The sequence below is a fragment of the Balaenoptera physalus genome (genome assembly GCF_965194825.1).
Source record: "Balaenoptera physalus genome assembly, chromosome: 14".
NCBI classification, from domain to species: Eukaryota; Metazoa; Chordata; class Mammalia; order Artiodactyla; family Balaenopteridae; genus Balaenoptera; species Balaenoptera physalus.
The window spans coordinates 50,406,090-50,427,119 of record NC_138893.1 but is presented as its reverse complement, the minus strand read 5'-3'; the positions used below and the strand labels follow the sequence as shown (position 1 = coordinate 50,427,119).

The 21,030-nt window shown below is 57.2% G+C and overlaps 2 protein-coding genes across 16 annotated transcripts in view; one reads left to right on the top strand and one right to left on the bottom strand.

Annotated features, from left to right (window-relative positions):
* LZTS2 (leucine zipper tumor suppressor 2) overlaps window positions 1-1,369 on the top strand; it is a 10,137-nt gene extending 8,768 nt beyond the window's left edge. For all 4 annotated transcript variants that reach the window (XM_082425443.1, XM_082425445.1, XM_082425442.1 and 1 more), the window contains one exon: window positions 16-1,369. In XM_082425443.1, the coding sequence (XP_082281569.1) occupies window positions 16-699 (684 nt within the window). In that variant the 3' untranslated portion in view covers window positions 700-1,369. The remainder of the gene's footprint in view (window positions 1-15) is intronic.
* On the bottom strand, window positions 1,210-21,030 carry PDZD7 (PDZ domain containing 7). 12 transcript variants are annotated; one of them, XM_082425428.1, is made up of 18 exons: window positions 20,516-20,582; window positions 19,461-19,848; window positions 15,092-15,232; window positions 14,613-14,787; window positions 13,917-14,093; window positions 13,533-13,680; window positions 12,259-12,319; window positions 11,444-11,851; window positions 10,739-10,936; window positions 9,456-9,545; window positions 9,094-9,144; window positions 8,308-8,483; window positions 5,182-5,273; window positions 4,965-5,056; window positions 4,742-4,813; window positions 3,222-3,809; window positions 2,810-2,910; window positions 1,210-2,388 (listed from the first exon to the last, which is right to left on the bottom strand). In XM_082425428.1, the coding sequence occupies exons 2-18, from the start codon at window positions 19,681-19,683 to the stop codon at window positions 2,173-2,175; spliced, it is 3,009 nt and encodes a 1,002-aa protein (XP_082281554.1). In that variant the 5' UTR covers window positions 19,684-19,848; window positions 20,516-20,582; the 3' UTR covers window positions 1,210-2,172. The 12 variants fall into 12 exon arrangements, 8 of the variants coding, with proteins under 8 accessions (XP_082281554.1, XP_082281557.1, XP_082281558.1 ...); XM_082425431.1 differs by lacking the exon at window positions 19,461-19,848 and having other exon boundaries at window positions 20,516-21,030; XM_082425432.1 differs by lacking the exon at window positions 9,456-9,545.

Here is a 21,030-nt window from a genome sequence, read left to right as displayed (position 1 = left end):
ATCTCCCACCCCCAGGTGTGCCAGAAGTCAGGCGAGATCTCCCTCCTGAAGCAGCAACTGAAGGAATCTCAGGCAGAGCTGGTGCAGAAGGGCAGCGAGCTGGTGGCCCTACGAGTGGCACTGCGGGAAGCCCGGGCGGCGCTGCGGGTCAGTGAGGGCCGGGCGCGGGGCCTCCAGGAGGCGGCCCGAACACGGGAGCTGGAGCTGGAGGCCTGTTCCCAGGAGCTGCAGCGGCACCGCCAGGAGGCTGAGCGGCTGCGGGAGAAAGCTGGGCAGTTGGACACCGAGGCGGCCGGACTCCGGGAACCCCCTGTGCCTCCTGCCACTGCTGACCCATTCCTCCTGGCAGAGAGTGATGAGGCCAAGGCACAGCGGGCAGCAGCCGGGGTTGGGGGCAGCCTGCGGGCCCAGGTGGAGCGGCTCCGGGCGGAGCTACAGCGGGAGCGGCGGCGAGGCGAGGAGCAGCGGGACAGCTTCGAGGAGGAGCGGCTGGCCTGGCAGGCGGAGAAGGAGCAGGTGATCCGCTACCAGAAGCAGCTGCAGCACAACTACATCCAGATGTACCGACGCAACCGGCAGCTGGAGCAGGAGCTGCAGCAGCTCAGCCTGGAGCTGGAGGCCCGGGAACTCGCGGACCTGGGCCTGGCGGAGCCAGCTCCCTGCATCTGCCTGGAGGAGATCACTGCCACAGAAATCTAGGGCCTTGGCATCCAGCTCTGCGGGGAGGTCTACTGAATGCAGATGGTAGCCTCAGATCCACTGAGGGCCCCGAAGTCTGAGGGCCCCAGGGCCACTTGTCCCCTGGGATCCAGGCCTCTGGGCCTCTGTCAAGGACTCGGGGCTGCCCTATGACTTGGATGAGCAAGATCAGACTCCTTGAAGTTTCCTCTGTTCACTGTCACCAGAGGCTCCTACTCACTCAACCTATTTCACTCACCAACTACTGCCATTGCCACTCTGCCAACCCCGTTCACCCCCAGCGCTCCAGCCCACCCGGCCAGGGGGCTGGGAAGAGGAAGGGGCTCCCTCATCTCCACATTCTCCCCATCACACAGCCAGAGCGAGCCAAACAGCGCCAGCTGCTCCAGATGTGCCTGCCCCCAGCCTGCCCATTTTGGGGGACAGGGCTGGGAGTGGGGTCTGATCCCCAGGTTCCAGCTCTGCAGCCTCTCTCCTGGGGTAAGGGGGCTATAGTCAGACCAAAGGAAGAACTCAGAAATGTCTTGTTTATTTGTATTTGTGACCAAGTGGCCCCTCCCCCACACCCAGGTTTATGGCCTTGTTTTCACTTGTATATTTTTCACATTGTAAATTTCTTGTACAAACCCAAAGAAAAAAATTAAAAAAAATTTTTTTGTTTTTAGAAAAAGATGAGTGTGCTGGATAAAGATTACGAGAACTTGTTTGACCCCCACGCCCTCTTTATTTGCTGGCTATTCCCCTACCCCTCATGGAGGTCTTTGGGGGAGAAAGGGTGATGGGGGAGGGACAAATCCAGCAGAAAATCTGAGGTCCTAGTGGACCACAACATGAAATGGGCTCTTGGGGTTTGAGAAACTAGAAAAGACTCCCATCCTGCCCCTTGCACAGAACACTGCTTGGGGCTGGGGGCTGGATGCAGTGACCCCCTTGAGGGCCCTATCTGAGAGTGCCTGTCCCTCACTGGGGGAATCATGAGAAAGTGCACACCAATCCTAAGCTCCAGACCTGGGGTTTCCCAACCCCCTTCCTGTCTTGGGCGGTTGGGGGTAGTGAGCTGGTGACAGAGCTGCCCAGTAGCACCTTGTCCTTGACACCAAGTTTATCTGGAATGGGCAGAGCCTTAGTGACAACGGGAGGGAGAATGTGGGGGGAGAGGATCTGAGCCACCAGTGTGGAGCTTTGGGAGTAGGCAAGGCAAGCAGGAGTGGGAGGTTCTTGAGGCCTGAAGAGGTTAGTAGGTGAGGTCCAGGGGATGGCCGGAGGATTCTCTCGGGTCAGTGGGAAGAGTTACGGGATAGCCGGGGAGAGTCTGGGATTAGTATCAGGAGGCTGGAAGACTGGAGAGGGCACTGGGCTGGGGGTCAGCTGGAGAAGCCTGGCATCAGCGGGAGGGGTCTGGGTATGGGTGGAAAGGGCATTAATGGGAGGTTCTGGGAGCCAGTGGGAGGTAGCTGGAGTACCATCAAGGGGTCAGCGGGCAGGGGAATGGTCACCAGGAAGCCGCTGTTCAGTGAGGGCTGATGAGTCGGAGGGTAAGGGCAGTGGGTCGGGCCTGGGGACCCTGACCACAAGCTCCATGGGCTCCCGAGCCTTGTTTCGATAAGCCCGGCGGATGGTGTCTACTGCCCGCTGGTGGGTCACCTGCTCCAGGCTCTCTCCATCCACGGCCACAAGCTCAAAGCCAGCCTGGGATGGGGGTGGGAGAATCACAGACCTCCCTCCTCAGGTCAACCCCACACCACCACCCAACCTCTCACCTCCACCAGCTAGGACACTCCTCCCCATCTGGGCTCTGGGCGGAGGCGATGGACAATGGGACTTTTGTGTCCAGAGCCAGTTGGGGGCAGGGTGGGGTGCAGACAATTGCCTTTTGTCCCTTGGGGCTAGCGGTGTAACAGGATGGGCCACCCTCAGGCGCAGGCTGGCATGAGGGGACAGATTTTTCCCTAGGTCTGCTCATCCTTCAGGCCCAACCCTGCTGCTCCCAAGCCTCCTCCCATGACCTGGTCTAAACATGTCTGGCTGGAAGATGAGCATGTACCAGCCCCACCCCCTGCCAGAGTTCAGCTCTGGGCCTAGGGAGTGGGCCTGGGTGCCCTTCACCCACCTGAAGGGCCCCACTGAGGAAGGCGGCGCCCCCAGGGAAGATCTTTTCTATCTTCACCATGGGCTGCACCTTGGACTCAATGCCCCCAGAAATGCTGATGCCTAGTGAGAGGGAGAAACACTGGGTTACCGTGCAGCCACACCCCTAAAGCCCAGAGCTCCCAGGAGAACTCAGGACCCATCCCCAAATAGCCCCCAACTTCTCCCAAACCCCCAGATTCTATTACTACTCAATCCTCAACTCACTCTAGACCCCAAACCTCCCAAATATGGATCCTCCCAACTATATCCTAATACCCCGATTCTTTCCCTAGTCCCAGGTCCCCTAGTTATACCCCAAAACCAAGCCCACCAACCTCACCCACACCCAAGAGCCCCCGCCCCCCAGCAGGCGCAGTCCCGCCAGGACTCACCCAAGGACTGCTTCATCTTGGATAGCGTGACGGTCCTCAGCTCCCCACTGGGGACCTTCGTGGCTGCCTCCTCGGCTGTCCCACCAGTTCCGTTCTCAGAGGGCCCTCGACTGCCTCCTGCCTTGGCCACCTGCCCATCCATAGGTCGTGGCAGAGGAGGCCTGGCCTTCCGAGGCTTGTGGTAGCGCCCGCTGGCTGTGCTGGGAGTGGCGATAGGTGCCGGGGATGGGGAACGCCTGCGTCCGGGGGACTTGCCTCTGCCCCGGCTGTGGCTGCGGCTCTGGCCTGGGCCCTGGCTCCGGCTCTGCCGAGGATCCTCTAGGGTCAAGGGTTCTGTCAGCAGCCAGTTAGGCCTCGGGGGCCGGGGAGCCACGGGCGGTGGCTGGGGAGGGGGTGTGCAGGCGCTTCTGCGTGAGATGAAGGCATCTACTGGCACATCCTGGAGAGGGGGGATCCCTTTATGAGGGTGGCGGGAGGCAGAGGCACCCAGGGAGACCTGGAGGCCCCCCAGACGCCCCCTCAGCTCCCCATCATCTTCCTCCTCTGAGAAGCCGTTCACAGGAAGTAGGTAGAAGCCTCCACGACTGTCTGGGGAAGAGGGCCAAGGTCAGGCTGCCTTCTCCTCAACAGCCCAGACCACCTTGCCAGACCCCAGTCCTTGCCTTTGTTGGTGTAGGGAGACCCAGGCCTGGGTTTGCTCAGGCCCTGTGGCAGCGTGCCCGGGTTCTATTGCAATAGTATTTTAAAACTTTCTATTGTAATGGTTACAGTTTTATTTAACTATTACAATAGAAAGTAAAAATATGACTCCCACACCAAGCTGGTAATTTCTCAGAGGTTATTGCATAGAATGAGATGATTTTAAAAAATGAGTGGGTTTAAAACCAATTATTAAGGGGCTTCCCTGGTGGCGCAGTGGTTAAGAATCCTCCTGCCAGTTCAGGGGACACGGGTTCAAGCCCTGGTCCGGGAAGATCCCACATGCCTTGGAGCAACTAAGCCTGTGCGCCACAACTACTGAGCCTGCGCTCTAGAGCCCGTGCGCCACAACTACTGAGCCTGCGCTCTAGAGCCCGTGAGCCACAACTACTGAGCCCGCGAGCCACCAACTACTGAAGTCCGCGAGCCACCAACTACTGAAGCCTGCGCGCCTAGATCCCGTGCTCCACAACAAGAGAAGCCACAACAGTGAGAAGCTCGCGCACTGCAATGAAGAGCAGCCCCCGCTCGCTGCAACAACTAAAGAAAGCCCGCGTGCAGCAACGAAGACCCAACACAGCCAAAAATAAAATAAATTAATTAATTTTTAAAAAATTTTTAAATTATTAAGTAAATAATAGTACAGATGGTGAGTGCACATGATGAAAATGGTTCTGGCAGACGAGGGATTTCCTTCAGGGAAACACACGTACCTCTGAAGCCGCAACAGCCCACATGGGGACAAGGATGGAAGGTTCATTCTCCCTCCCCCAGTCCCCTTGGGGTGTGCCCCCTCCCCGGGCTCTGGGCCTCTGACTGACCAGGCACAGGAGTGATGAGGTGACGCTTGGGCGGTGTGTCCTGCCGGGCTGGTCGCAAGGCAGGAGGCCAAACTGGTTGGAGAGGAGAGCAGGTCAGGAACAAGGCTCCCTGATGGACCCAGCTGAAAGGGCCCAGGCAATCTCTGCCCCTCTCCACTGGGAGGCCCCGCCCCCAGCCCCACCTGCGGCTCGGGATCCACAGTCCTGCCCCCTGGCTGCTGACCTGCCTGGCTCTTGAGGGCCTCAAAAGCCTCCAGCTCCACAGGCATCACCATGCTGTCGAAGCGACCCAGGTCTGTGGGGGCCACCACACCCCTGGGGGAGGGCAAGAGATGAGGGGTGGTCAGGGCTCAGTTCTGGAGGCACCTGGAGGGACTTCAGCCCTGGAGAGGTTAGGGGAGGTATCGGGGATCCCCTTCCTGCCCCCAAGCCCTCCCCACCTGATGTCCCTCAGCAGCAGCAGCTTCGCAGGCCTGTCCAGAATGGCCAGCAGGGGCCTCACCAGGTCCTCCACGCCGCCCTCATGCACGTACTGCAGAGAGAGGCACCACAGGTCAGATAGCAGCGGGGACTTCCAGAGCCCGGTGAGGGGGCATGCCTGGGCATGGAGGGACCCCATGTTTAGGAGAGGTTTTCCCCACCCCCAGGGCCGTCTTATCTTGGTGACTGGGTGGAAGCCTGCAATAATAATGACGGAGCTGTAACAGCAACAACAATAACAGCTTTGGGCCTTTTTCTAGGCCTCTTACACATGGTCCCTCATTTAGCAACCACTCTGAGAGAGACGTCAATTATTCCCGTTTCACAGATGAGGGAACTGAGGCTCAGAGAGAAGGACTTTGCCCCAGGCCACACAGATGAGGAAGTGTGAAGAGGGACTGGAACCTGAGAGCTCTGGCTCCTGCCTGCTGTGGTACCGGAAAAGGATATGCAGGGCGTGGACTCTCCTCCCCACCCCACCTCCTGGGCTGAAGGAAGGAATTTGAGCCAAAGTCTAGGCTGTGCGCCTGGCTGTCCCAGCTTGTGTCTGCACAGACCCACAAATTAGGCTTTGTTCAAGGCTGGAATGGGGACTCTGGGGAAGGGTGGCCCTATAGAAAGCCTCTCCAGTCAGTACCCAGGGTGGTGGAGGCCTTTCTGCCTGGCACTGCCCGGATGCCACCAGCCACACCCCACCGACGCAGACAAACTGGCAAACTGTATACTGGGAGCCACCCAACTTGGACAGCACACTGCCCCCTAGTGCCATGAGGGACACACATACTGATTCCGGGACACACACAGAGCATCCCAGGCGTGCACAGACACAGGGAAACAGCACACCCTGGTAGCCAGAGTGAGACATTCATAAATATCTGGAAATTCAACTGTGTGTGGCCCTAAACCACACACAAAATTACAGGGACCCACACTTACAAATATGGACAATACACCCCCTTTCGTCTGGAGAGAGATCCACGTAATTGCACAGAACCAGTCACATATGTGCACACACTTCAAGTCCACAAACCTGTGTTCAGCATCCACTAAGTGCCAGGTCCTGTACTGGGCAGTGGGGACACAACGAAAGAGAGCCACATGCTCCAGTAAACTACAGACCACTGGCGATGGGGCAGAGGGAGTCTCAGAGGAGGGTGGGAAGATCAAAGGAGGCTGCATGGAGGAGATGGCCTTTACACTGACTCTTAAGGATAAATGCAGGGAAACAGCATGATAGCTGGCAGGAATAGTGTGGAATAATGGGTAGATAGAGGTTGAACTTGAACATGGGGTACATGGAGGGCCTCCATATAGGCTGTACAGTTTGTGACTACAGTGTGAGTAGTGCCCCTAGAGTTGTGCAATTCATAGGCTGTATAAACCAGTGTTACATGTTATACCAAGGGAAGAGGATGTGATGTGGTGACCATGGGAAAGCAGAGGTTAGTAAATTGGGGAATCAAATCAGGGAGGGCCTTGAATGTGAGGATAAGGAACTTGTACTCTATTCTGCCAAAGATATGAGGCTGCAAGGGGGCTTGGGGAGTGTAAAGTGATCCGAGAGGTGGTTTATAATACCTGGTCTGGCGGCTGTGGGGAGATGGCTCAGAGGGGGAAAGAGAAGGGAGGCTTGGGGTTCGGGACCACACATCCAAGTCACTAGGGGAGCTTTACTAATCATTCCAGCCAGGACTCCACCCCGAGGGTCTGATCTCTTGGTGTGGGTGGGGCTTGGGTCAGGCTTGGGTGGTAGGCATTGCTCCCTAGGTGCTCTGGGGCACAGAGAGAGGCCCTGCTGGCCTGAGCAGGGTGGGAGGAGCAGAGGGGTGGGGGAACAGGAGCCGACCAAAGAAACTGACACAGAGCTCCACCTAGTGGCCAGAGCCTAGAGTTGCAGGCTCACAGAGGCTTGGTACACACAGCCCTACTTGGCGCTCAGAGCTGAGCGTGACCCTCAACTGAGTTTAGCCCAGAGGCCTTTAGGTGCCCCCCAGATGCACCCCCATATGTAGCTCTGCTGTAAACCAAGCACTGGCAAAAGGATGCATGAATTAGTGTGCCTCAGTCTCCAGGTGACATACACACAGGTACAACCGTACAGTTAAGTCAACACAAACTCAGGTACCCCAGAGATTAACAAATGCACATGTCACACAGACATAGCACAGCCCCACCCTGACCAAGGTGAGGGAGTCGGGGGAACCACAAACAATTTCCTGAAACTCCAGCTTGCCCTGGTATACAGGATCACGCGTGCACTCATGCAGATCCAGCACAAGGAACCCATCACAGGAAACCTGCAGGTTCTTGAGACAGAGGGATAGGAGAGGGCCTTCCAATCCTCCTGGAGGGCGTGGCCTGTGCCTCCTGCAGCCTCCCCAACACCCAGGCTACAAAGACTCCCTCAGATCTACCCTCTACCCCACCGTGGGGCCCTCTGCTTCTGTCTGAAGTTGAATGAAACAGAGAACAACAGTGCAGGTGTTGGGGGAGGCCTGGGGTATGTTGGGAGGACAAAAGATTACTGACTTGGGTAACAGGGTTGGGGGATTGGCATGAGGCCAGGCCTGTTGGCTGACCCAGGAGTGGAAGGAGGCATGAGGGGTGGGGAAGCCTGGGTTTAGAAGAGAACAGAGAACAGAGCAGGTGACTGCAGGGACTCAGGTCCCAAACTCATCACCTGTCTGGTCTGGCTCCTTCTCTCCTCAGCTTAAATATCACCTCCTCAGGGAGGCCCTCCCAGACCATGCCATCTAGTTTGTGCCTCTTAGGTTATTTTCTCATGTTCTTTTTCTTCACAGTACTTCACATGATTTGTCACTATGGGTGCTTAGGTTTTAGTTACTGTCTATCTTCCCTTCCTGGCTGTGAGCTCAGCGTGTGTGTGTGTGTCTGTGTGTCTGTGTGTCCATGTGTCTGTGTGACTGTGTGCACTCACGAGTTACAGGGGTAACTTCTGCTTTTACTTACCACTGGCCTCACAGCGTCAAGCCCAGATACTGGTCAATAGATAGTGGCCTGAATGAATGAAGGGCTGGGAGACTGAGTGACCATGTACTAGGGCTGGGGACGGGCTGGAGGCTCACCCGGGAACAGTGGCGGGTGACAGCCAGCACCTCGTCGTCAGTCAGCAGCCGCCGGGCCAGGTCCTGAATCAGGGGCCTTCGGCTCTCCCAGGCCTGCACCCGCTCATCCACGTTGGGCAGCTGGCTGGAGGGGCTCCTGGACCTGGCAGAGAGCAGAGCCCGGCCCCTCTCCCGGTCTGCAGGGCAGGAGCAAAAGGGTATGATGAAGGAGCCAGGAGCCATCAGAAGAGGAAGCAGGGGGGCTCCCCTCAGTGGGGTCAGACCCCAGAACAGACTGGTTAAGGGGCCCATGTACCCCCGATGGAATCCCAGCCTAGCCCAGATGCTCCCCACCATGGTCTCCCACACAATCTGCTCATTGTTGGAGCTCCAATCCAGGCCCTTCAGCCCCCAACACAGACCCCTATCCCAGGCTGTTCCTTAGTGGAGTCCTAGCCCAGTGCCCCCTGGGCCCCCTGAACATGCACTGTCATACTCATCTGTCCCCATTAGAGTTCTAGCAAGGTTACCTCCCTCATCTCTCCAAAAATCTGTCTTTGGGGAGACCCAACTCAAGCTCCCATTCCTCAAAAATGCACCCCAATATCTGTCTGCAACCCTATCTTTCTTAGAAAGTATAGTCCAATTCTTTTAGCTGCCCCCCAATGTGCACCTTCCCATCTGTCTGATCCCCTGTGCTTGACCCCAACTGAGTTTAGCCCAAAGCCCCTAAGCTACTACCCCCAGTATGCACCCCATCTGCAGCTCTACTGTAAACCAGTCTTGGTAGAGGGATGCATGCATTACCACGTCTCAGCCTCCAGGTGACAAACTTCTGCACGGACCCCACTCCCCCTGCTATGAAGAAGAAAGAGGCTCAGTTGCAGCCCTGGTCCCCAATCTGAAAATGGGGTTTGGGGGCTCAGGACTGGCTGGATCACTGGCTGGAATGGAGCCTTCAAGGCTGGAAGGTGGTAGGACCGGGAAGCAAGAGGCCAGGCTATTGACGAGGGTCTTGAAGGCCATGCTCAGGCCAGGGATTCATTCACAGGCAGTGGGGAGTGAGTGAAGGCTTTGGATCAAGAGAGGGTCCAGTCTGCACCCTGCTCATGGAGGTTCATTTGGAAGCGAATGAATGGAGGGAAGAACCCCAAGGGCAAATCACCTACCTTCAAGGGACAGAGAGAAAAAGAGGAGCCTTTGAAGGAGAGAGAGGAATGGCCAGAGAAGTAGGAGGAGAACCAGGAGAGAACAGGGCCCTGGGGGCGTTGGAAAAAGAGATGGGTTTAGGGAGGGGGCTGGCCTGCCCTGATTTGAAGGGATTGTCTCTCCCATGAGACTGTCACCTTGAGACCCCAGGGAGGGGCAGGGCCCAGCCCCTCATCCCCTGGTTGTTTTTGCCTACCCAACCTCCTCTCCCCCTTCTGGAAACAGCACCCTGATTTTACTTGGGGACCACCCCATCCCACCCCACCCCCCATTCTCAGTCCCTGTACTCCAGGGTGGACACACGACCCAGGCTGGCCAATGAAAGCACCCTCTCTCTCTCCCAGGTGACAAGTGATGTGTTGGGCATGTGATCCCAGCTGGGCCAATGAGAGCCTGAGACTTCAGCTGGAACTATTTAAGGAGAAGCTCTTCCCCTTGGGTTGCTAAGCGACAGTGGCCTTCTTACCTCCAAGTGGCAAAGCCAGCAAGATAATGAAGCCAACCCAGGGGAAAGAGGAACCAAAAGATGAAGGGGGCAGATGTCTGAGGAGATTGTTTAAACGTTTAGACCCAGCTTACACCAGCAGCTGAGCCAAGAAGCGCCTTTTAAAGCTAGCTTGAGTTGAGTTTCTGTTACAGGCAACCCCGATAGTCTCAACTCATCCATTTTTGGTCCAGTCTCTGAATCTCACCAGAGAGATGAGAAACCCTCTGTAAGGGTCCTTAGGAAGCCCCTGACATGAGTGAAGCCTGTCTAGGCCTTCCTGCCTGGCCCTTGATCTACAAATGGCCTTGCTCAAGATGTTTCTAGAACTGGGTAAAGCCTGTGGAGCTCTGGCCAGGGGAGGTGAAGCCAAATGCTCTAGGAAAGGAGTGCCCTGCCTCCCCTCAGCGCCAAGATCACAGGGATCTGACCCAAGGCTTTCTTGTCTATGCTGTGACTCTCATCAGTTTTCCCTTCTGTAAAATGGGAAGATGAGGCAGTATAACAAGGACCATTATGTTTTCTGAGCACCTTCTGTGTGTCAGACCATGTGCTAAGTGACTAACATACACTAATTCACTTATTCCTCATTATTCCCAAAGAAATAGGTATTATTACTCTCATTTTACTCATGACGCTCGCAAGGTGAAGTGGTGGCTCACAGCTAGGACGAAGCAGTGTGGGATTTAAGCTCAGACCTGCTGGATGCCAGAGTGGACTTTTCCTCTGTCCCGCCTGGCTGACCTGCCCAGTACTTACCTTTCTCCAGGTCCGGGTGGGGGCGGGGCTTGGCCGTGCTCCCACTGTCGAGCGTCCATGCCTCTCTGCGCCCGTCCCCTGCCAGCCGCCCCTGCCGCCCTCCCTTGAAGAAGAGGTTCATCAGGGTCTTGGAGCGCTGCAGGGCCCCCTTCTCCCCAGGGGACCCCGACTTCTCCTTCCTCCGCTGTTTCTTCTCCTCTGCAGAGACGAGGGAGCACCCGGGGGGCTGGAGGGGTGGGCAGACGGAAGGACGAGGGGCAGGGGTGTGGGGAGGGGCAGAGAAAAAGGAGAGTAGGGGGCAGACGGGATCTGCAGCCATGTGGGGAGGTGGGGATGAGCACGGGGCTGGGGTTCCTCTTCCAGCTTTCTACCCCTCCCACACACACAGCTACAGCTATGTGAGGAGTGTGTGCGTGTGTCTGTCTGTCTGTCTGTCTGTAGACAGGGCTGGGAACTACAGGATGGAGGGGCTGGGTTAGGGCTGGTTTGGGGCCCAGGGCTGACAAGCTGGGGCTGGGGCTGAGGGTAGGTTTGGGGCCCAGGACTAGTTTGAAATGGAGCCCAGAGCAGGGTCTGAGTGTATTCTGCAGCTGGCGCTGGGGCAAAGCCTGGCGCAAAGGAAGGTTTGGGGCCCAGGACAGGGTACGGGACAGGTTTTGGAGCAGGGGCTTTGGAGAGAGCAGCAGCCACCCATCCCCCACATACCCCACAAGGTCAGGTGGCTCTGGGAGCGGGTGATGGGGGGCCGGGGTCGGCTGAGGGCCAGGAGCAGAGCAGTTTTGGGGGACTCAGAGAGCGCAGAGTCAAGGCGGTGGGCAGGCGGGGGGCCGTCGGAGCGGATGGCCGTGTCCCTGAGGATGACTGTGGGCCGCACGCTACACCAGGTCTCCACGTGGCCCCCCGCGTCTGGCTCCGTCTGCATGGCCGTGTCTGCCCGCCCCTGGCCTGGGCCCCAGCTGCCCGGCTCCTCAGGCCCCAGGCAGACATCCATGCAGTCCGAGGGCAGGGAGCTCCAGCCATCGGCCGAACTACAGGGGGCACTGGAGGCGAACGAGGAGGCGCTGGAGCTGCTCTCCGAGGCGGGTGACAGCTGCTGCAGCACTCCGTTGCTCACTGCGGGCAGTGGGGAGGGCAGGGGCGTCTCAGTGATCTGGCCGGGTGGCTTTGGGGTCCTGCCGGGGCTGCAGGCCACCCGTGGGCTTGGCGGCAGGGGGTAACGTTGCGCGGCAGCAAGGTTGTAAGCATGGGGTCTAGGGAACCAGCTGCTCAGCCGTCCTGCCACTGACTGGTTGAGAGATCTTAAGCAAGTCACTTCTTCTTCAACCACCCCCTGCAACTCCAGACCCCAGGAGAGCCTGTAAAGGAACCGCAGCTTCTCGGAGGAGAGCCCAGAAATGGCTCTGGGCGTGTGAAAGTCCTGAGGAGATTTTGGTGCCCCTGCCCACTTATTCTTCAGAGATTTCAGCCCCAATTTAGGGCCTCAGCCCCTTCCTTCCAACCTTGGAGGCCTGGCTACTTACATCGGTCCAGCCAACAGTATTCAGAAACCATCTCCTTGTAGGCAGGGTACCGGCCGGTCTCCTGGGAAGGGCATGGTGGGCACAGGAGGGCACAGGGGAGTGGGTGAGAAAGGGGGGTAAGAATGGAGGAGCGATGGGACAGGAGTCAACTTTTCAACCTGATTACTCTCCTCTGAGCTCATCATGTTCTAGCCACACCAGCCACTTTGTTTCTGAACGTGCCAAGTTCCTCTATACTTTAGGGAGGGCCTTTGCATTTGCTGTCCCTTCTGCCTGGATTCTCTTCCTTCAGCTCGTCTTATGGCCAGCTCTTCAGGTGTCACCTCCTCAGAGCTGAAAGGTCCTGACCCCCCTGGCTAAAAGAGCCTTCCCGAATTACCCCATCCCACCTCTCCGTTAATTTCCCTATAGCAGCTGTCACAGTCCGCATGCACCTAGTTTGTCTGTTTCCCTCCAGTAGCAGAGACCTTGTCTATCTTGTTCACTGCTGTGACCCAGTACCTGGCATAGTGGCTGCCGTGTAGTAGGTACTCAAAAATATTGAATGAATGAATGGGGGCAGAGTGGGAGAGAGGAGGAGTGTTTGGGATAATCTGAGAGGAAGGAAAGGGAGAAACGGGATGTAGGAGAGGTGGGAAATAGGGGCGGTGGGGGGGGGGGGTGGCAGGGGAGGCACTGAATGGTGAGAGGGAAGAAGTCTCGCAAGGGAGAGGACGGGGGCAGGGGCCAGGGCTGGGCGCTAGGGGAGAGTGAGACATCACCTCCCCCGGGAGCCAGGGTGAGAAGGACTTGATCCTTAGGCAAGTGTGAGACCCACATGAATAATGAATCCAGGCACATCCCCTGAAATCCAATCTCTGGCTCCAGCCCAGACCTCCCTGCCCTGTGCCCTGAGGATGCCCACTACCCAGGTCCTGCCCAAAGCCACAGCTACCACCCCCTTTCTGGGCAGGACTCCTTTCTGGGTGGAGGCCCCTAGACCTCCACCACTCATCCAAAGGGGCACTGGCCTACACATCTGGTGGGGAGCTGGACAGAAAGCAGCCCTCCTACTGATCAGCTGAGTAACTGACTGTGATTCCTGAGTTACGTCACCTCTCTGAGCCTCAGTTTCTTCTTCTGTGAAATAGGTATGAGGACAATGCCTGCCCTATCTCTCACGAGGCTGTGGAAAGTCATAAGTTGCACAGCGATGGGCAACATTAAGTGCTAGAGTGGTCTGGGAAGTCCTTCCTATAGTCTGGCTTCTCCCTGTCTCCCACAGTCCTGCCCACCTTGATGGTCAACATGATGTGTGTTTGGCCCTTCAGCACCTCCACGGCTTGGCTGTGGCTGATGTCGTCGAACCTGACACCATTGGCCGCCAGGACCTGGTCCCCCACCTTGATGCCGTTCTCCTCGGCCAGTCCACCATGGTCCACTCTGGGGTCAGAAAGGAGGCATTCTGGTAGGCCACCTGGCTGCTCTCCCTCACCCTATTCCAGACTCTTCACTTGGATACAGGGATACCCCAGTCAAACCCCTTGACCCTCCTCCTGGTGACCCCCGACCCCCTCTCCAGATCCCATCCCTGACCTAGGTCATTGGCCAGGACTCACTTGCTGACCCATCACCAGGTTCCAGCCCAACGCCGTTCCATACCCTGCCCCAGCCCTCACTTGGACACATAGATGCCCAGGCCAAACTCCTTGCCCCCGCGGATGTTGAAGCCCAGGCAGAAGTCGTCAGAGGTTGTGTAGAGATGGACGATGCGCCGTGCGCCGTCCTCTGAGCCGCTGTCAGAGGGCGTTGAGCTGCACTTTTCCACCACCAGCCGCCGATTGACCACATCCACCCTGGACAACAGCACGGGGCCCTCAGCCTGGGCCCTCATCTACCACCGGCCACCCCCTCACCTCCCAGCAGTCAAGACAATTGCATAGGAAAGGCAGGGCTGCCTTTGGGGAACTCCCAGACCTGAGATCTTCACTGGGACATAGATTTCATCAAGTCAGGGGAACCACGCAAATCTCTCTTTATTGAGCAGCTCTAACTGCCAGGCCCCATTTCAAATCCTCCCCGGGCCCCGAGGGAGAGGCCCTGTACTGTCCCCAGGCTCATAGCTGCAGCATGGAGGGGCAGGGCCACTGGGGTCTGAGACAGCAGAGTGTTGAGAGGAGGGCTTGGGGAAGGAAATGGCCTTTTCTCATTTCAAGGTCGGGCTGTCGGATTCCTGTGTTTCCAGTGCCAGGGGATGGGAAGAGCAGAAGCCATACTAGCCAGGCCCCCGGCTGAGCCCTGTGCCGCTGGCCTCTCCCTCCACGGCTTTGGGTGGTGGTGCTGGGGTGGGTGGTAGTGGGACCAGGCCTGCTCACCATGTGGTCTTCTCCTTGGAGAACTTGATGCCTGGTACGCGGCCCATGCGCCTCACCATCATGTGCAGGCGGCTGCTGCCCGTCAGCACCTTCACAGCACTGCCCATCGTGGTGCTCTCCAGGCTCAGCCCATTCACCTCGGTGATCTTGTCACCCACGCACAGACCAGCCCGCTCTGCACCAGGGGAGGGGTGGCTGGCATGGGCCGCTTGGGAGAAGTCCCCCAGGTTGAGGCTGAGCCTCTCCCATCAGACTAGGCTCCCTGGGGTAACACCTCTTTGATGAGATTGGGATCCCCAGGTAGGGTCTGAGTATCTGTCATCAGACAGGGACCTACCTGTTCATTAACCCCTTCCATCTCCCCATTGGATCAGGCCCTCCAAAGCTGAGGGCCCTCTCCTCTTATTCTTGACAACAGCATCTCCGCACCCCACCAAAGTGGGGGTCACATCCGAAGCCAGGACCTGGGCCCCACTCACCTGCACTGCTCCCCTTCTCCACTTTGCTGACGAAGATGCCCAGGCCATGCTCAGAGCCGCCCCGCACACTGAACCCCAGCCTCCCAGCTGGACTCTTCTCCACTCGAACTGCATGGATGATGTCACTTTCATCGCTGTTGGCTGTTGGCGTAGGGACACAGGCATGACTCCCCTGCCCATTCTGGGCGCAGAGGGCCCCTGGCCTCCCCAGCTTGGGGCCTGCGAAGGCTGGGTTGCTGGGCACCGGCACCCAGGGCCCTAAATGAGGGGGTAGGTAGCTAATTTCTGAGTCCTCTCTGGGTGATTTTGAGACCATGGGCCAGGGAGGGTGTGGGAGCAGGCAGGACAGGACTCCATGCTAGAAGACACTGTTCTCCCTTCCTCATAATGCAGGGTCTGTGTGTGTGTGTGTGTGTGTGTGTGTGTGTGTGTGTGTGTGTGTGTGTGTGTATTTAAAATCCTTACTAAGCTACCCATGACCACAGGCCTGGGATAGGCCAAATTCTGAAAAATTCTGCCACTCTGAGAGTCAGATGGATGGGAAAGATGTTCAAGATTCCATTCTACGAGGCACAGTTGAGGGAGTCTGGGCTCTCCAGCTTGCAGCAGAGACGAGTATGGTAAGTCTATATTCAAATAGTTGAAGAGCTCTTCTATAAAAGGCATTAGATGTTTTTGTCTGTGTAATCCATAAGGCAGAACCAAGCCCATGCAGTGGAGTTATATGGAGGAAGATTTAATAAGGGAAAGCTTTCTAAAACCTTCAGTTGGCAGACAATGGAATGAATTTTCCAAGAAAGGTAGTGAGTTTCCCATCACTGGAGGCATACAAGCTGATACGTAGTAAGTCTCTGTCTGGGATGTTGTGGAAGGATCCCTGAGGCCCCTTGTATCTCATAGACTCTGTGATCCTGGAGGTGAGGGCTCTCACCCTCTAGAGCTAACTGAGTTAGCACCCTCTAGGAGCTAACTGACTACATGAGGAAAGAAACTCAAACCACCATGCCTCAGTATGTGCCCAGAGCACAGAAGTGGTCCTCTCCATCAGTGATGGGGAAAGTCAGAGGAGGGGGTCCTTAGGGACTGGAGCTGTCAGGGAAGGTTTCTTGGAGGATGGGATTTGGATGGGTGGAGGGGAAGGGAAAGGCACTGATGAGGGGATGGAGTGAGCAAAGGCTCAGAGGTGGCCTTTTGGTTAGAGAAAAGTGAGGGGACTGGAGGGGTAAGTTGGGTCCCAGGTGGGAAGGTCAGAGTTCTTCTTGGGGAAGGCTTACTCAGAGGTGTTTGAGAGGAGAAATATCACACAAACACACACACACACACACACACACACACACACACACACACACACACACACACACTTCTATTCGATCTAAGAGAAAACAGGTTACAGTACATGAGCAGGGCAGCTCAGGAAGTAATCCCCAAGGGCAGCCTGTAGGTGGGGACAGTGCAGGACAGAGGTGTGGGAGATGCTGGGGCTTCCTAGCTGATTCTGTCTGCACAGGTCCCAGGACTTTCTCAGCCCAGACAAGGAGCCTTTTGCTCTCCCGCCCTCCAACCTTCTTTCTCCTCAGTCTCTCCCCGGGGGGCCTCCCTAGGGCCCTGGGCCAGGGGGATGTCAAATCTGGGGTTTTGAGCCTAGGAGCTTGGGGCCTCTGAGGAGGGAAGATCCTTTACCTCCACTGCCCTAGCCTGGGGCCACCAGGCATCCCTCCAGGCACTCGGCAGCCTCCTCACTATCTCCTCCGCTCCTGCCTCCTTTAATCCATTCTCTACACAGTGGCCAGAGTCAACTTTCATACTAGATCATGCCTTTCCCCTGATTAAAAACCTCAGTGCCTACCCCTGCTTCTAGAAGGAGATCCACATTCCTTCCACGCCCGATAAAGCCCTCCCTGGGCTTTCCTCTGCCCACCTCTCTACACTCACCTCTGGCCACCTTCCCCAGCCTCATGACCTTTCGCCACAGTGACCGCCTTCCTGTTCCTCTCACCGGCCAGTCCTTTCAGTGTTCCCTCTGCCTGCGATGCTCTTGCCCAGACCTTCATAAAGCCACTTCCTATTTCCACTTCCTCCTGGCTCAGACACCACTTTCTCAGAGAAGCCTTCCTGGACAACCCTACCTAAGAAAGTCCCTTCCCCCTCCTCCCAGGTAGTCTCTGTTCGAATGGTTCTCAAAGTGAGCTCTCCAGACCAGCAGCATAGCAGCACCTGGAAAGTTATTAAAAATGTGAACTTGGGGGTTTTACCACAGGCTCACTGAATCAGATTCTCTGGGTGTAGGGCCCAGTAACCTATCTTTTAACAAGCCCCCCAGGCAATTCTGATGTATTCTGAAGTTTGAGAACCACTGCTCTATCATATCATCCAAATTAGTACCTTCAAGATTCTTACCATCCTTTCTCATCATTTGCTTATTTGTATATTATTTATTCTTGCTCTCTTTTCACTGGACTGTAAGCTCAATCACGGTAGGGACTTAGTAATTCTTTCCACCAATGTATCCCCAGTATGGTGCACTGTGCTTGATATTTGCTAAGTCTTTTTTTAATCAATGAAATAATAAGTGGAATAATGAATAAATGAATGAATTAGGAGAGTAAGGAGAAAGGGCTGGTTGGGATTAAAGATAATACCATTTCTCTGGGACCCACTGAGTTTGAGGAGTTGGTGGGAACTCCTGGGTGATATGGGTGGCAGTGTTCCCCTTCCCACTGTGTCTCCCTTATCAGTTAACTTTAGGCCTCTGGAAAGTTCTAAATATTGATAATAACATGGGGGAGGGGCTCCAGGCTGTGGTGAGCTGGGAGATGTTTGTGCTCAGGCAGAGGGGATGATTCTGAGCTCACAGGCTCCCAACCCAGACAAGCCAGCTGGCTGGAGCAATGCCCCAGTCCTTCCATTGCTAGGGGATGCTGCTCTCCTGGCTGCACTAGGGCACTGGGGTTAGGCAGAGGGAGAGAGCACCATGGAACTTCTGGAAGAGGATCTTTAGAGGGACAGTGCATAGGCCTGGCATCACAGTTGGGCATGGAGTACGTGGGCATGTGAGGGGGAGGTATGACGTAGTTCTTCCAATACGATGGGACTTGCAAGGGCCGTGCTACAGTACCTCCTCTCTCCCCCTCTGCGTTTCCTAGCTTATCTGGCGACTTCTGCTCCATGTCCAGAATGACTCGCTGCCTTGCTGCTCACCGGAAGTGGAGGCCGAGCTTGGCGGATGACGGGGGTGAGCGTGATGGGCCCCGGTGCAGGAAAGCCTGCTCCCTGAGCAACATGCTCTTCCCCTGCCCTGGTGCCCTGCGTAGGGGACAGAGGGGCCCAGCTGAGTCAGCGGGAAGGAGCAGGCTGAAAAGTCCAGGCTGGGATCCAGCCAGGGGAGCCCTGCTGGCTGAGAGAGAAGATCGGGGCTGGAGATACTTATCTGGTCCCACCCACGGAAAGCCCAGGCCCAGGGGGCCCCACTCCCCTGCTGGTATTCAAGGTCCTGCCTTGGTCACCGGCTCTTTGTCGCCTCACATCTGTCACTGCAGCCAGGCTGTCTCCGAAGTGCCCACCCATCATATTCCATGCTTTCCATTACAACCTTGTCTGTGCTATCTCTGCCCCACCACCAGCTGCTGTCATTGCTCTGTCTCTAAGCCCTGCTACACTGGAAGTTTCTGGAAGGTGAAGCTTGAGCCTTATTTCTCTGCAGGTTCCCACAGGACCTAACGAGAGTTGGTATACAATAGGTGTGCAATGAAACGTTAAGCAACTACATAAGATTAGCTGTCCCCCTCCCTCAGGGCCCAGACCTGGGGCTCCCTCCCTATCCTCAACCCTCCTTTTCTCCCCACTCTTTGGAACATCTTCCACTTTACCTCTGTCTCCGTCCTCTGCACCTGAAGCCTTTAATTCTGTCTGTCCAGCTGGACATTGACTCCTCACAGCCCAGCACAGAGCTGGGCACACAATGAACTGGTTGATGAAGAATGTCCTTCTCCATCCTGCCCACCCCCCAAAGTCATACATGAATGGGTCTGGAGAAAGGAAGAGTCCATAGGAGCGAGGGGCCAATTTATTACTCTGCCTTGCTTCCTTGGGGGCTGGCATACCACACCCCCCTCCTCTACCTCCATGCCAGACCTCCCACCTCTGACCTCTCCACAATCCTGGAACACTAAACGATCGGCTTAAAGGTGAGAAAAGGGTAGATGAGGAAGAGTCTATGGGATACCAGAGGCCCTCTCTCCCTGCATCCCTACGATTCCCATTTCTTGAGTTCCCCCACCCACACTGGCTCTGCCTTCTCCTGCCTAGTGCCTGCGGTCCCCTACCCCCCCGCCCGCAGTTCCCGGGCCCGGTGGCTGGGCCCTGCTCCCACCTTCGATGGGGGAGTTGATGAGGATGACACGGCCCATGGGCGATGAAGCTCGGATTCCGCGGAGGGGCCCATTCAGCAGCCGCCGTTGCTTTCTCAGCAGGTATCGGGTTGCAGAGCCTGACTCGCTGCCCAGGTGGCCTCGGGAGGACAGGGAGCTCAGAGAGCCAGAGCTTAGGTCTCTGAGGCCCACTGGGTCGAAGCCCACTGGGAAGCCATGCGCCATGGTGGCTAGACTGGGGTGGTGCCCTACAGGTCCAGAGGGAACGTGCTAGCCCTTGAGAGGAGGGCCCCACGTGCCCCAGGCTCCATGAGCCTTCTGTGCGGACTGGGATCTCAGGGACCTGGAGTCCCCGAGCTCTGCTGCCTCTCAGGAGTGTGTGCTCCAGGCCTGCACAGGGAGAGCAGGGATTGGGGAAGGGGTGTGACTGCTGCTCCCGCTGCCCCCCGCAGAACTTCCACCCCACCCCCTGCTTGGTGCATCCTGCCTCCCATGCCTTAGGCCTCTCACCTCTCCCACCCCCTGGCCAGAGAACTGCCCAGTTCAGCCACCATTGTGGACTTCTGGAGCCATTTATACAACAAGGTGGGTGAGAACCTCTCTTTCACCCCTAGTTCCTGCTCTCAGCTGAGTCATCTACTCCGGTAGGTCCCCAGTCCTCAGTAGAGGTTGAGAGAGTGGAGATGAGATTATTGCCGGCCCTAGGGCTGCAAGCAGTGTGAGAGAAATTTGGGCCAGGACAGTTCTCTGAACCACCTCTCCTGTGTATGTGGGTAGGGGGCCAGCCCCAGGAGCTCGGGCCTCGAGGGTCTTCAGAACCTGGGACAACTGCAGCCAAGGGCCCCAGAGATCCCCAGGCCCCAGGCTGCGGTCCCCTCTGTCCCCCCTTCCCTCCCGTCCAAAGAGCGGCGTGAACCTCTCCCAGCCTTGGGGGAAGGACCTGCTGGCGAGAGCCCCCCAACATCCCGCGCAAAACCTGGGCCAAATCCCTCAGAGCAGCTCCGGGACCCAGAACGCAGCACCCTACCCCCGGCTCGGTCCTCCCGGCCCCCCTCACCTGCTCGCGCGTGCTGCAGCCGCCAGCCTCGCCCGCCCGCGGGCGCGGGCGACAGCAGCAGCAGCAGCAGCAGCAGCAGGGGGATCCCCGCCCAAGCCCCGCCGAGGCTGCAGGAATAGGGCTGCCCAGCGCAGTCCCTGGCTCCCATTGGCTGGGAGGGCCGCCAATCACTCCCTCCAGCCATCTCCCTTGGGTGCCCCGGACGGCCGTTTGTAATCTGGGCCTTTGGGTTCTACCCGCTCCAGTTCGAGTTCTGGTGCCCCACCCCACACCGCGAATTTAGGCCTTGGGTCTCAGCTCGCCCGGCTCCCGCTACCGGTTCAGCGCAGGGGAGCCCAGAACCACGTCTTCTCCAGGCCAAACCAGCTACCAGGGCTCATGAAATTGCCACCCCTCCGCGGTCACCCCTGAGGCCTCAGCGAGGGAATGCCACCTGGGCAGAGCGGGGCGTGAGCCTGCGGTGGGCAGGAGCGCGGGCTGGCACCTGGGTGTGCAGCACGCATGCTCTGTATGGT

Excerpts from the sequence above, each read along its gene's own strand:
- PDZD7 (XM_082425428.1), bottom strand. The coding sequence starts at position 19,683 with ATGGCGCATGGCTTCCCAGTGGGCTTCGACCCAGTGGGCCTCAGAGAC. Across the intron at positions 8,484-9,093 it reads CACCTGGAGGCTGAGACGTG|ACCGGGAGAGGGGCCGGGCT; the intron begins GTAATGCATGCA and ends CCTGCCCTGCAG. Across the intron at positions 5,274-8,307 it reads TCACCCGCCACTGTTCCCGG|TACGTGCATGAGGGCGGCGT; the intron begins GTGAGCCTCCAG and ends CTCTCTCTGCAG.